Consider the following 14,953-nt stretch of genomic DNA (forward strand, 5'->3'; position numbering starts at 1 on the left):
GCAGAGTTACTGCATGGCCATGAAGAAGCTTGTTCCTGCTCTAGCTGAGCGATTCACCAGTGATTACAGTTTTCTACAATAATTCATGACCCCAAGTGTTCAACTCTTTTTATATATCTCAAGCTTTCGATTATTAACAAATGAAACCTCTTTCTCTCTCTCTCACTCATTTTCTACCGCTTATCCGAACTTCTCGGGTCACAGGGAGCCTGTGCCTATGTCAGGCGTCATCGGGCATCAAGGCAGGATACACCCGGGACGGAGTGCCAACGCATCGCAGGGCACACACACTCTCATTCACTCACACACTACCGACAATTTTCCAGAGATGCCAATCAACCTACCATGCATGTCTTTGGACCGGGGGAGGAAACCGGAGTACCCGGAAGAAACCCCCGAGGCACAGGGAGAACATGCAAACTCCACATACACAAGGCGGAGGCAGGAAACCCCCAACCCTGGAGGTGTGAGGCAAACATGCTAACCACTAAGCCACCGGATTTAGCGAGTTTGCAGTCTGTGTAATATCACGTCAACTCATAAAGCCATATTCTGAGAAATTTTTCAAAACTACAACAATTTTTCTGTAGATCTGGCCTGAGACACATCGCGTGACGCCACAACACGCATTCGGCCGAAGCCCTTTCCGATTCACGTGTGTTGCACATGAGTACAGCGATCATACGCCTATCATAAGTACATGCATGTTTTCACTGGAAGGATTTAAAATAAATAAAATTAGGATACTAATTATTAAATATTAATTAAATATTAAAACGATGACAAACTCCTGGAAGAACTAATTGGTTCATCACTTACATTATAGCAGCTATAAACAGCTATATATCTCTTTATTGAATCACAATTCATTCTCTCTCTCTTTTTTTTTTAACCAATTAATGATTAGTCTTAGATTGTGTGGAGCCGTCGTCATACAGGTCCCTGTGAATGAGCTGAAACACACAGTATTCTGATTTGAGAACACTGTGCAATGTCTGCGGGTTTGTTTCAACAATCAATCGTGTTAAAGCTGCTCTAGACAGTCGTTCCATCGCTGTGGCTGAAAAACTGAAGACATTTTTCTGACCGTTTAATGAAGATGAAGCCAAGAATGATGGTGTTATGATTAGTGAGCAGGAATCCGTGAGATTTTCAGTATTTTCGGTGCTGAGGTGAGATTAAAGAGACTGCATCATTCATCACGGTCAGTAATATACACAAGGTAAGCCAGTTGTGTAATGATGCAACTAATTATGTTTTCTGTCGTGTCAAAATTAAACACGTTGTTGCATCTTAATATTTTTGTTTGTTTGTTTTAGCTTTCCGAAACCACACAGGCAAACCAGAGATATAACCGAATGAGCCAGTGGTGAAAAGAAGGGGTAAGAAATGACTCCGGGAGCTCGTGTTACCTTTTTGTTCCCACTCTGTGGTTGGGGGCGATGTCGATGGTGTCTGTGGCCGAGTCATGGCGCACAGCCAAACCGAGGTCTGCGATGCAGCAAGTGCCGTTCTTCTTCACCAAAATGTTCTTGGATTTCAGATCTCTGTGAGCGATAGCCGGTTTGCCTGCGGGAAAATGGGAGGTTACGTTCAGGGAAGAATAATGAATCTGTCTCATTGACTTGATGGGAAAGATTTAATGGAAAAAAGTAACGTGGGACCAGAGGCGAGGCAGGTGAAAACAAAAAGCGAGGCCCTGGCGTGCACAGAGGCGGATCTCTGAGAGCAAGACCGATATGAAGCTTCGGTGGTGCAGTGCAGTTACTGCGTAAGAAGATTTACAGCAACCTGCAACACCACCTCACCCCCTGCTTCCCCCGCCCACCCCACACTAAACACACAAACACACACCGTCTAACAAACAAATAAAATTGCACAAACAGACCCACACTGGCATTATCATATAAATAAAACACACACACACACACACACACACACACACACACACACACACACACACACACACACACACACACACACACTGAGGATTACTTTACAGTGTAAAAGTAAAAATATATTGTATCACGTTGACTTGGCAATTCTTGTCCAGCATATTGTGTAAAAATAATGTGCGCGTGTGGCACTCATAGTGTGACGAGTCACATAGTGTGTGTGTGTGTGTGTGTGTGTGTGTGTGTGTGTGTGTGTGTGTGTGTGTGCATGAATGAGGCGCATAGTGTGTGTGTATAAAACGAGGCACATAGTGTGTGTGTGTGTGTGTGTGTGTGTATGTGTGCATGAATGAGGCGCATAGTGTGTGTACAGTATATGAATGAGGCAAATAGTGTGTGTGTGTGTGTGTGTGTGTGTGTGTGTGTGTGTGTGTGTGTGTGTGTGTGTGTGTGTGTGTGTGTGTGTGTGTGTGTGTGTGTGTGTGTGTGTGTGTGTGTGTGTGTGTGTGTGTGTGTGAGAGAGAGAGAGAACGAGGCACATACTGCAGGGTGTATGTGTGAACAAGGCATATAGTGCTCACCTAGCACATGTTGCTGGATGTCACTATTAAACAAACACAAGTAACCTGGGGGAAAAAAAACACACCTTAATGACATTAAACCTGATGTTGAACAGAGAGCAGCAGGATGGCAGACTTGAGTAGCAGACTCAGAGCAGTGTTATTACTGAGCGTGGCCGTTAAAACACAAGTACCAGCAATTACACGCACAGAAAACATGGCAGCGTGTAGAGAACCGTGTCGTCTGTGAAAGCACTTCAGTTCTGCGAGCACTGAGCGTCAAGCACCGAGTCGGACGTGTACTTTGATCGTGTCAAGATGCCATTCATGGCATTTTTAAATGACCAGGTTTGATGACACAGCACTCAGATCAGATGCCTGCGCTCCAGTTTTCACTCAGCACCAGTTCATCAGCAGTAATAGGCTGCTCATGCCTGAGCTGCCTGACATATTTCACACTGAATCCAGAGACAAAGAAGCTGGGACCTTGTTTAAAAATGAAATGCTGAGTGAGACACCTTCTGCTTTTCACTAACTCTTACTATTTACAGTCTAACGCCCTATTCGGGTGGGATTAGTTTGACGTGGGGACGTGGGGGTAAATTATTACCAGAGCTTCTCTGTGATTTTAATCCCGTCCGAATGCGCCATCTCGGTAATCATTATGGACAATGTCAGTAAAGATTACGGCGACTTTTACCTTCTGTAAAAAGGTCCGGAAAAATTACCTCAGGTAATACTAATCCCGTCCGAATCGACCCACTGTAAATATGTACGGTAAAATTCCGTCATTTCCTGTCATTTCATTCATACACACGCCATGTTGTCTGTTTGCGCACGTGATAACAGGAAGCAACGTCATACGCACATGACGACAAGGAGGTTACTGTGGTGCGTAAAGCGAGTTACCCCTCCCACTTCTGCTAGTTTTACTGAGATGTCTTGTCCCGTGCGAATTGGCCAATTAATATTACAGACGTCCTGAGGTAAAATTGCATTACTCCACGTCCCCACGTAAAACTAATCCCGTCCGAATACGGCTAAATAGTCTAATTACGCCATTTAGGGCTGTCCATGGGTGCAGGGTTCGTGCTGTGGTTCTGCTTTAAAAGACAGAGACTACAGCCTACAGCCTGAGTAAAGCAATATCAATAATGATGTTACTTCCAGCTCTTAAGTCGTCCAGTCTCACATATCCACAACAATGAAAAAATCGGTTTTGTTCTTCAGCCTTGCACTACACCAAAAAACAACAAAAAACTCTTAACAGCTTCTAGTCAGACGGAAACCAGTATAAATCGTATTTTTTTTTGCTTGAGCCTGTGATTTTTTTTTGTCTGAAGCTGTCACACTTCTGCTGCACCTTTTTCACACCGCTTTGAACACAAACTCCATCTTAAAAAGGCTGAATGCTCTGTAATAAAGCTGCGTCATGGAGAATTAGTTTTCATTTGCAGCATTGTAATAAGAAGCAAAGGAGTGGAAAAAAGCAAACAAAATCATGCGCTTTTATATAAAACCGACGCAGAGGAAGCAGTTTGTCAGAGCTTGTGAATCAGTCCGTATCTCAGATTCGTCTTCTCGTACTTCCTCTTATGAAAACGATGCCTAAGAAGGAGGGTCTAATTAAGAGTAATGATTACCTCGGCTTCAGTCACAGAGAGATTGTACCGTCTGGCTGAATACGAAGCAACAGCTCGGGAAAAGAGAGCAGCTTAATTAACATCTGTTGAGCGTTCCCACACATACACACGCGCACATACACACACACACACACACACACACACACACACACACACACACACACACACACACACACACACACACACACAGTGCATCCTACAAGGACAGTATGAGCCAAATCTCAGCTTTTAGTGTTTCGCTGCTCTGCTGAGTCTCAGGGAACCATCTGCAGTCATCTCAAGGGCCTTCATGATATCTATATGCAGCTCTGGAATGAGTTCAGCTCTAGCAGCACAGAATTTAAGAGCTCCGATAACTGAAGCCAGAAGACAGATACACGTTTAGGTGATCTGGTCTGTGACGACCTGGCAATCTGCAGCAGATCCCTTTGTTAGTGTTTTTCAATAAAGAAAACAAAGATCTCACACTGGCACATGCTTACACTGGCACAGTCACACACTCTCACACTGGCACAGTCTCACACTGGCACAGTCTCACATTGGCACAGTCACACATTGGCACAGTCACACACGCTCACACTGGTACAGTCTCACACTGGCACAGTTACACATTGGCACAGTCTCACATTGGCACAGTCACACACGCTCACACTGGTACAGTCTCACACTGGCACAGTTACACAAGCTCACACTGGCACATGCTCACACTGGCACAGTCACACACTGGCACAGTCACACACTGGCACAGCCTCACACTGGCATAGTCATACACTGGCACAATCCCACACACTCACACTGACACAGTCTCACACTGGCACACACACTGGCACAGTCACACACTGGCACAGTCACACACTGGAATAGTCACACTCATGCACAGTCTCACACTGGCAAGGTCACACCCTGGCACAGTCACACACTGGAATAGTCACACACTGGCACAGTCACACTCATGCACAGTCTCACACTGGCACAGTCTCACACTGGCATAGTCATACACTGGAACAGTCACACACGCTCACACTGGTACAGTCTCAAACTGGTACAGTCTCACACTGGAACAGTCACACACGCTCACACTGGCAGTCTCACACTGGCACAGTTACACTCCCGCACAGTTACACACTAGCACAGACTCTCACACAGACAAACTAACAAATGCTGAAACACTGTCTCCAACTGACACACACAGTCTCCAACTGACACACACAGTCTCACACTGACACACACAGTCTCACACTGACACACACAGTCTCACACTGACACACACAGTCTCACACTGACACACAGTCTCACACTGACACACAGTCTCACTCTGGCACATACAGTCTCACTCTGGCACACAGAGTCTCACACTGACACACACACCCAGACACACACTCACACACACACACACACACACAGAAACAGGGACAGACACCCTAAGGAATCCTTCTCAGTTTCGTTATGAGCTAAAAAATAGTTTCATTAGTTCTGTCAGACTTGCAGTACTATTGTTGCACTACTGAGCCAAACCCATCTCGTATGTTAAGAGGACTCAGCCTGCAGTCGCTCCAGGGGAACAGGATACACACAGTAACTGGAACAGTCTGGTAGTCATCTTTACTGAAAACTTTCTAAAAGTCATTCTTCACCTACATATGCATGCACAACTTGTGTTTGTCTTCATATTGCCCTGAAATGGAGATTCGGCGAGGGGGCAAATGCTGAGCCGTTACCTTGTGTTCCTACGATCTCCATGTGCAGATGAGCCAGACCGCTAGCGGTGGACAGGGACAACTTGATCATACCCTCCACGGTCACCGTGTATCTGTTCAAGTAGTCAAACAGGGAGCCGTGCTCGTGGTAATCAGACACCAACCACAGCTGGGTCCATGTTCCATTATCTAAGAGAGGAAAAAAAAAGACAGAGACAGAGTGAGACTAAATATTCAGAGCTTTTGCTCAAATCATTTGGACGAAACTTTATTTGCATGGCGCCTTTTAACGACAGACACTGTCACCAAGCAGCTTTGCTGAAATCCAGGTATAGATCTAAACATAATGAGCAAAACAGACGCAGGAAAAAAACACTTCTGCAGACAGGAACCTTAGAAGGAATGACAGAGAACAGCAAGAGTGTTTCATTGTAACAGCAATGTGCAACAACTACAATTCTCAGTTTATTAAAGGTACACAGGTCCTATATTTTATGCGTTTATGTCAAAAACACATTCTCAGTTTCACACTAAATAGCTACAGTAAGTGGACACCTGATCATCACACCCATATGCAAATCCCCCTCAGACCAATATGCAAATCCCCCTCTTTACCTGTGACTGTATGCCGACTAGAAGTTATAACAAATGCCTTCTTACAGAAAACATCACTGTACCAATGTTAGAATCATTAGACCTTTTCTTTAAAATAAAGTTTGAATTATTATTTTTAAAAAAGTAAGTATGCCTTACAGGGTCATATAAATAAATGACATTATTATTATTATTATTATTATTATTATTATTATTATTATTATTATTATTAACAGTATTGGTATCATTTCAGTTATTACTATTAATATAATTAGAATAATAATAATAATAATAATAATAATAATTATTATTATTATTATGTTTTATAATATATTATACATATTGCTTATTATTAACATAATAATAGTAATTATAATTAATTATTATTATAAATACCTTTTATTAGTATTTTTTTATTAACATTATTTATTAACTATTATTTTAAACATTATTATTATTATTATCATTATTTATTTATTTATTTTTACCATTATTATTATTGCTATCACGACTTTAATTATTATTTAAAAATGTATTATTATTATTATTATTATTATTATTATTATTATTATTATTATTATTATTATTATTATTATTATGCAGCTGGTTCACATCCAGACCAAGTTGTAATGATCCTTTTTTTATCATTCATCAGTAGCCTAAATACATGCCTACACTTTCAAGGCTACTTCCACTTGTTTCTTATCGTCTCACTATACAAACACATTTCTCCCATTTGTCTACAATTTGACAAAATTTCGGGTTCCTGCTGTGAGGTCATGCTGACACAAGGCACAAAGCCGCCGGGGTTGTATGGGGTTCATTTTGACTGTTTAGGGTTTAGACATGCTTATGAGTCTCAGATGAATAATAAAAACAGGAAACTGTTGTTGTATTTTGTCTCAATGGCCTTTGGCTTGTATAAATGTGTTGATGATTCATAATAGAAGAAGATTGTTTTCTGTAAAGCCCATGTTATTTATACTCATACTGTGCGTTGGCGATAATGAACTGAGAGCAGATTAAATTGGGGTTAGAGGATGAAGTGTGAGAGCAATAGACTATTGGTCAGTGTAAATGAGACCTCTGCTCACAGCTCCATGCAGTTTCAGATGGCTGTTGACATCTTAAAGCAGCTGCACTGACTCTTAGCACGACACTTTTCCTATATAAACACACTTATTCTCTTACACATACTCACACACACACAATCTCACTCACAACACACTCACACTCACACACATACACACACAAACACTCTCACTCACACACACACAATCTCACTCACAACACACTCACACACATACACACACGACACACTCACACACAACGCACTCTCACGCACACACACAATCTCACTCACACACACACACACACATACAGACTTACACACAACATACACTCTCACTCACACGCACTCACTCACTCACCACACACACACAGTCACTCACTCTTACGCACACACTCACTGTCTTACAAACTTCAGACAAATCCTAAAAAAATATTCTGCATGTTTAGTGGGAAACAGCTCTTAGACTAGACATGATGTCAAAGCTCATAAACATTCTGACTCATTCATACTTAAACTCACACATGAAACTGTGCAGGCCAAAAGACTTTAAAATCCCTCATCTCGTTTCGGTTGCTAGCACAAGCACAATTCAGCGAAACCCTAGAGCAACTAAACAAAAAATAAACCTGAGGTCTGGGAAAACCTGTCTGAGTCGACGGAATCCGATAACGACAGACAAAATGAATATAATAAAAATAAAAAGTTGATGGCGTAGGTTTTTGATTCACTTTCAAAGCTCGCCTTGGCTTCCTTAAAATCCACAAACAGGTAACTGAGCAGCCAGTTTGACTACAGAGGCGGTAAAAAAAACGTTCCCCCATATTTTTCCTCCAGGAAATTCTGACCTGGAGGAAAAAAAAAAAGGAAATTGCGCCTGTTTCGGTCATGCCATGATCAGCATTGCGTTTCCACAGTGGTGCTTAAGGACACTGATGTCTTTATACACTTAGGACTTTAAGAATGTCTAGCTGTTCGTAAGCATTTCTCTTTTAACTGAGCCTACTAGAAACAAACAAAAAGATTTTTTAACCAAATGTTTCTCCCGACGATGATATCAATCCTGCGTCTACTCTCGGAGATGTCCCAAGCGATCGTACATAAGGATCTGAAATTTGAAGGTGTTATCTTCGAGCACTAAAGTTCTGTGTAAGGTTAACTTCAGATGGAAATAACACACGCCTCACACTGAAAACCGACACCCGACTCGTTTTATGTCAGACTTGCGACAATTCATTTGTGTACTGTATATATAAGTCAATGTCACGTCTGTGAACTGGTGAAAAGGGTTAAATGTGAGTGCCACGTGACCGTGGGAGTGTCAGGGATTAGATGGAAGATTGACTAGTCTTAGTGATTTACGGCTTTTTTGTTATCCAGCTAGAGCGAAAGCTTCTTGACTTGACTCTTTAGTTTAAATATTCATTCATTCATTCATTTTTTTTCTACCGCTTATCCGAAATTCTCGGGTGACGGAGAGCCTGTGCCTATCCCAGTCGTCATCAGGCATCAAGGCAGGATACACCCTGGACGGAGTGCCAACCCATCGCAGGGCACACACACACACACACTCTCATTCACTCACACACTACGGACAATTTTCCATAGATGCCAATCAACCTACCATGCATGTCTTTGGACAGGGGGAGGAAACCGGAGTACCTGAAGGAAACCCCCGAGGCACGGGGAGAACATGCAAACTCCACACACACAAGGCGGAGGCGGGAATCGATCCCCCAACCCTGGAGGTGTGAGGCGAACGTGCTAACCACTAAGCCACCGTGCACCCACATAAGTGGCTCGGCAGGCGATGGCATGGTGCACAATATCTCAGGCTTATCAATGCCGAGTATTCGCTTTAAATAAAATGAACAAAACTAACTGAAGGACAGTGAATTCTCAGCACCGATAAGCCTGAGATATTGTGCACCATGCCATCGCCTGCTGAGCCACTTAAGTATCAGAAAGTGACTATGGCTTTGGGGGAGTGGAGGCTGCTGAAGAAGGACAGACCAGGGCGTGGACTGTTATACATAATGCATGAGGTATAAACATCATGCCATTACAGCGGGGAGGAAAAGTACTGGGAGCTGGATACAAATCTCCAGCTTTAGCACTTATGTTTTTTTTTTTGTTTTTTTAAATAATTCACACAAACACTTAATTCATAATTAAATGAAACTGAAATAGACCATAAATGCACATACTCTGGCTGAGAGAACTACAAATAAGACAGAAAGGAAATATTATCATCAGGACAGGTGGAATTTATCGAAAATTCTATCATTTGTCCCGAGTCTAGTTCCGGTTTGTCAAAGGACTTGTGATGGTGTGTAGAATGCTCAAGATGAAGCATAGGGTCGGCTATGATACAGCATCCCTGGAGCTTAGAGGGTTAGGGGCCTTGCTCAAGAGCCCAACAGAAGCAGCTTGGCAGGGTAGGGGCTTGAACCTTGATCCTTCGAGCAACAACCCAGAGTCTTAACCCCTTTAGCCATCTCTGCGGTTGCTCATTTCCCTTTACATATTAACCCTTTTTATCATGAGTCTTGTTAACGTATCAGTCAGTATAAACAAATGAATGATTTTATTGCTGCAAGTGTGATAGGTAAGACGTCGCACAGTATTTTAGTGCTTGAAGAAAACACCTTTAAATATCAGATACTTTTGAACAAAACCCTTGGGGCATCTCAAAGAGCAGAAATTGGTTTGATTTGCCCCTTGTAGGTCTCAGAAAAACAGAAATAATAATGAGAAACTACAGTCCTAAAGCCATCGATTCTTAAAGAGCATCTACATTTAACCATTAATGAATGAGCCATTAAGCACCTGTGAAGTGTGATATGAAATTCAATGCTTTACTTTCGCACAAACAAAACAGGCACAAATTCGATCAGTGTACCGACACTATTCGGTGGAATTAGAATTGAATCTTTAAACCACTTTCTCGATTCTCAGTTGTTTAAGGTAACAGGTCGTTCGCTGCACATTTTCCAAGTTCCCATGTTGCAGAATTAAAGAGTCTTTGAGATCAAGGCTGTACAGATCAACCAGCCCCACGCACAAAGAGCATCTTTGATTGTGGCGCGACGGCGTCGTTATCAAAAGATGCGGCGGCATGCTGACCTTTATTATCGGCGGCGATGAAGCCCAGGATGTTCTCGTGACGCAGCATGACTGTCTGATAGATTTCAGCCTCACGGAACCAGGAGCGTTCCTCACGAGAAGAGAAGATCTTCACAGCTACTTCCTCTCCTCTCCATTTGCCCCTCCACACCTCTCCGAAGCGGCCTTTCCCGATGCTCTCCTGTAGGATGATGGTCCTGGCAATGGTCCTCTGAACCAGCAACGGGAGACCTGAGACACAAACAAATGCAAAAAGAGAAAGTCTTAGTTTTAGGATTTTTTGTATAAGCATTAGAGAGAGTGTAGTAGCCTAGTGGTTAACGTGTTGGACTACAACTCAGAAGATGAATGTGAGTTTGAATCCAGATTCCACCAAGCTGCCAATGTTGGGCCCCCTAACAAGGCCCTTAATGCTCAGTTGTATAACATCAGATAAAAAATATAAGTCACTATGGATAAGGCCGTCTGTCAAATGCCTTAAATGTAAATTAGAAAAGCGGGTTAGAGGTGAAGAGATCGACATGATCCGTGTGCAGCCATCAACGGATAAAAGCTTGAAGTCTAAATTCAGCTTCAGTATTAACACGTAAAACCATTAACCCAGATTTTTGAAACACACAAACTGAAGTGTACCTATACCTTTATAACACTTCATAAGCAATGCAGACATATTTAATCACACAGTGCTGGTAATGTATCTCTACATGGTAGAGAGAACAACCAGCACCACAGATCATTCTGATGCTTTATTACGATATCTACGTCTTATAGGAGGATGGGATTCAATCCCAAGACCATTTTTTATTACAATGACTTTGCAGCCCCGTTTCAGTACAGCTTTTAATTTATGAAGCTCCAACTGCCAGCCAAGTGAATGATGTTAATGACCTCAAACTAAATTTCCATTTGCACTCTCCATGCTTTATGTGCACGTTCTCAGAATGGGCAACTTTCTCAAAGTGTCTGTGATAGAAAAAAAAAAACAATCTAGTCTAAGATCTAAATCTAATATTGTGCGAGACGACTAAAAAAAACATGACAGCAAAACTTCTGATATTAAGGATAATTGATGGCTGCTGGTCTTTATTCTATTGTGTCAAGACAAAGTTACATAAAACCTCCGGTATCATCTTCCTACTTTTAGAGGCATAGAATAATGAGTTGCAATAAAAATCATAGTAATTAAAGAAACCCTCCCGTTTTTGTCCGAGCTTGGGACCAGCACTGGGATGTAACAGTCTAGTGGCTGGGTCAGCTCAATTGGTTAATTAAGTTATTAAGCTTATTTGGTTAATTATGCTAAACATCTTCTCCGAATACAAAAGCTTTCTATTTCTAATCTCTATTCTGTCTCGAATTCTACAATCACACGGCACAACCGTACAAATGTGCCACGGAATCGCAAACACGAACGCGTCTAAATGTTTCATAGTATCTACCAGGGGATGATACACCAAGCCCTCTGGCAGTAAAGCATGTCTACAGTAATCTTACTGTTTAAATCGAACCTGCAGTCATTTCACTGGTTTTCTGTAACTGTTCAACGATCGTCCAAATCATACCTGGAGTCTGAAATACTGCAAATAAAGGGTTTTCTATACAGTGTTTGCTAATCCCAGTTTAAACCAGTGTGCTCAGACACTTCGGTTACCCTTCCCAGGCATTTGCTTAACTGCAATTGAAACCTTTTCAGCGACACGAGGTCTATGTCTAGAGCTGTTCTGTTCTTTTGCAACAGATGCGATTACGTGCAGTCGTTTCTTTCAGGGGTTTGGAACGGAGAACACAATAGCGGCTGTGTTGGGATGGATACGAGTTGCTGAGTGTCGCTTTGCTGGCAGAAAATGTAGACATGCCTTATCTATACCTTATCTAACCTGTCTGTTATCTGAGTGTAGGTTTCCTTGTAATGGAAAACGCGTTCTTCGGGTTGCATGTTGCGTGGGGTTTCTTGCAGAATTCGGTGGAAATTCCTGGTGGGTGTCAGCCTATATGTATATTGTTTACGTATAGATAAAGCGGACTATCGGAGCTCGCACGGTCGTCCGAAAGCGAAATCAGAAGCACAGACGACTCGGCAACGTGCCAACAACTATCGGCTGTGACCAAATCCCAAATCAAAAACTTTCTGTATTCTATTGGTTTAAATCCCCTAAACAATTCTATTATTCCATTTTCCTTAGCAGACCGAAGTTCTATCTATCTCTGAGTTTGTGACCATCTTGCAGGTGCTCGAAGCACGTAGGCGAGTTAGCGAAGGACGGAATGAAAAGAGAAGATGAATGGTGGAAATACAGTACAGAAGGTGAGTCAGGTACTCCATAGCTAAAGGAATTGAGCATAATGACAAACAGGACTGTGCTCATGAGATGTTTCTCATATAATTGATGGGCCTTCTAGCAGAATAGTTCTGCGAGTAATAAAACAGCTGTGGTTTGCTGTTTTAGGCAAAAACAGGGTGTCAGGGTGTGTGTGATGCAGACTGACGCAACGTGGATTACTTTAATACACAATAAGTCATGCTTTTATGATCATTAATAGTCATGTTTAATGTTCCAGAACATTCCTGAGGCAAGTTAGTTGATGGTGCAATAAAAGTCAATCTCTCACCAGCCTCTATTAAAAAAATAAACCAACCAAACAACAAAATGCAGCTTGTCATGTTAGTAAGACACGGAGACACATCCTGCCCTGAAGGCTTTCCTGTGGCTTTCTGTTACAAAGCGCTGGCACTGAAGACTCGCACAACATGTCTCCTTATAGTAACTTCACCACATCATTGAGCACAGGTTTTTCTTTGTTCCAGGATAGATTTGTTTAATCTTAGCTTCGTGTGGAGCATCGACCTAACAGGTGCCTTAAATATGAAATAACCAGATCTACAGAAACTCTAAGGTACTAAATCTAGTGGTTTAAAATCATCCTATCATTAGAGCATCAGCAGGATACAAACTGAGATACAGTTATACAGAGATGCTGTTCTAGAAAGATACATGACAAAATCGCAAAATCGCTAAGTTGACGTCTTGGCAAGGGAGTCCCACAGCGTACGCAAAGTGCCGACTGGACCCGAATGTTACTTTAGTGTAACCGCTACAGCGTGGATTCAAAATTCATTGACAGGTTGGTTTCAATGAAAATTAGCTTACCGCCAGTCACACGATGTCGCAAGCGGTCTTGGCAAACAGAGGAGAGGTTGGAAAAGGACTCGAGTCGATGCACACACGCGAGATACAGTAGTTCGGGTCTTCTCGGGTCCGTTCGGTAAAAACACATTCATTTTAAATTACCCGAGACCCGATGCCGCTATTTTTATACCCGACCCGTGTCAGAGGCACACGTGAAACTTTTAGACCCGAAACTGCTCGGGTCTCAGGTCGGACCTCGGGTTTTCGGATCTAAGTGGATCCGTGAAGACCTCTAGTACGGACATCATCGGCGCCACTCGGTGTCTGTTGTGGTTCAAAGCGCTTTTCAAAATCCTGAAGTGACCTTTTGCATGTTTGGTGAGTAGATGAACTGTTTTGGACTGCTGACTTGGCTTGACTGGACGTGGCTGATGTGCGATACCTGTGTAGTTCTAGACGTGGCGCAGTGCTGCTCTTCTCGTACGGTGCACGACTGCGACGCTCTATATATGTTTAACCCTCCAATATTATACACTATCAATTGACTGTTTTCTTTCTGGTATTATTCTGTCCATGATAGAACCAGTCTAGATAGAACCAGGAACCAGTCTACAAAGAACCAGTCTACATAGAACCAGGAACCAGTCTACAAAGAACCAGTCTACATAAAACCAGTCTACATAGAACCAGTCTACATAGAACCAGGAACCAGTCTACATAGAACCAGTCTACATAAAACCAGTCTACATAGAACCAGTCTACATAGAACCAGGAACCAGTCTACATAGAACCAGGAACCAGTCTACACAGAACCAGTCTACATAGAACCAGGAACCAGTCTACATAGAACCAGGAACCAGTCTACATAGAAACAGTCTACATAGAACCAGTCTACATAGAACCAGGAACCAGTCTACATAGAACCAGTCTACATAGAACCAGGAACCAGTCTACATAGAACCAGTCTACATAGAACCAGGAACCAGTCTACATAGAACCAGTCTACATAGAACCAGGAACCAGTCTACATAGAACCAGGAACCAGTCTACATAGAACCAGTCTACATAGAACCAGTCTACAAAGGTAGACTTTCAGCCTGGGTGTGAGTGCAGTGATTTATGAACATGTGCTCCCTTTTTTTTTACTTTAACTTTCAAAGGTAAAGAAACGAAATAAAAGGAGAATCTGTTTGGTAACCTGGGGTCGTGTTCTACTGAAGAATTAAAGCTTGTGGTAATTA

The 14,953-nt window shown here is 42.3% G+C and overlaps 1 protein-coding gene across 1 annotated transcript in view; it reads right to left on the bottom strand.

Moving 5' to 3' along the window:
- tgfbr1b (transforming growth factor, beta receptor 1 b) overlaps positions 1-14,953 on the bottom strand; it is a 67,057-nt gene that overhangs the window by 15,134 nt on the left and 36,970 nt on the right. The window contains exons 4-6 of the mRNA XM_027149962.2: positions 10,585-10,815; positions 5,817-5,984; positions 1,413-1,569 (exon numbers count right to left, since the gene is read on the bottom strand). Coding sequence (XP_027005763.1) covers positions 1,413-1,569; positions 5,817-5,984; positions 10,585-10,815 — 556 coding nt within the window. The remainder of the gene's footprint in view (positions 1-1,412; positions 1,570-5,816; positions 5,985-10,584; positions 10,816-14,953) is intronic.

Source organism: Tachysurus fulvidraco, chromosome 3 (genome assembly GCF_022655615.1).
Source record: "Tachysurus fulvidraco isolate hzauxx_2018 chromosome 3, HZAU_PFXX_2.0, whole genome shotgun sequence".
NCBI lineage: Eukaryota > Metazoa > Chordata > Actinopteri > Siluriformes > Bagridae > Tachysurus > Tachysurus fulvidraco.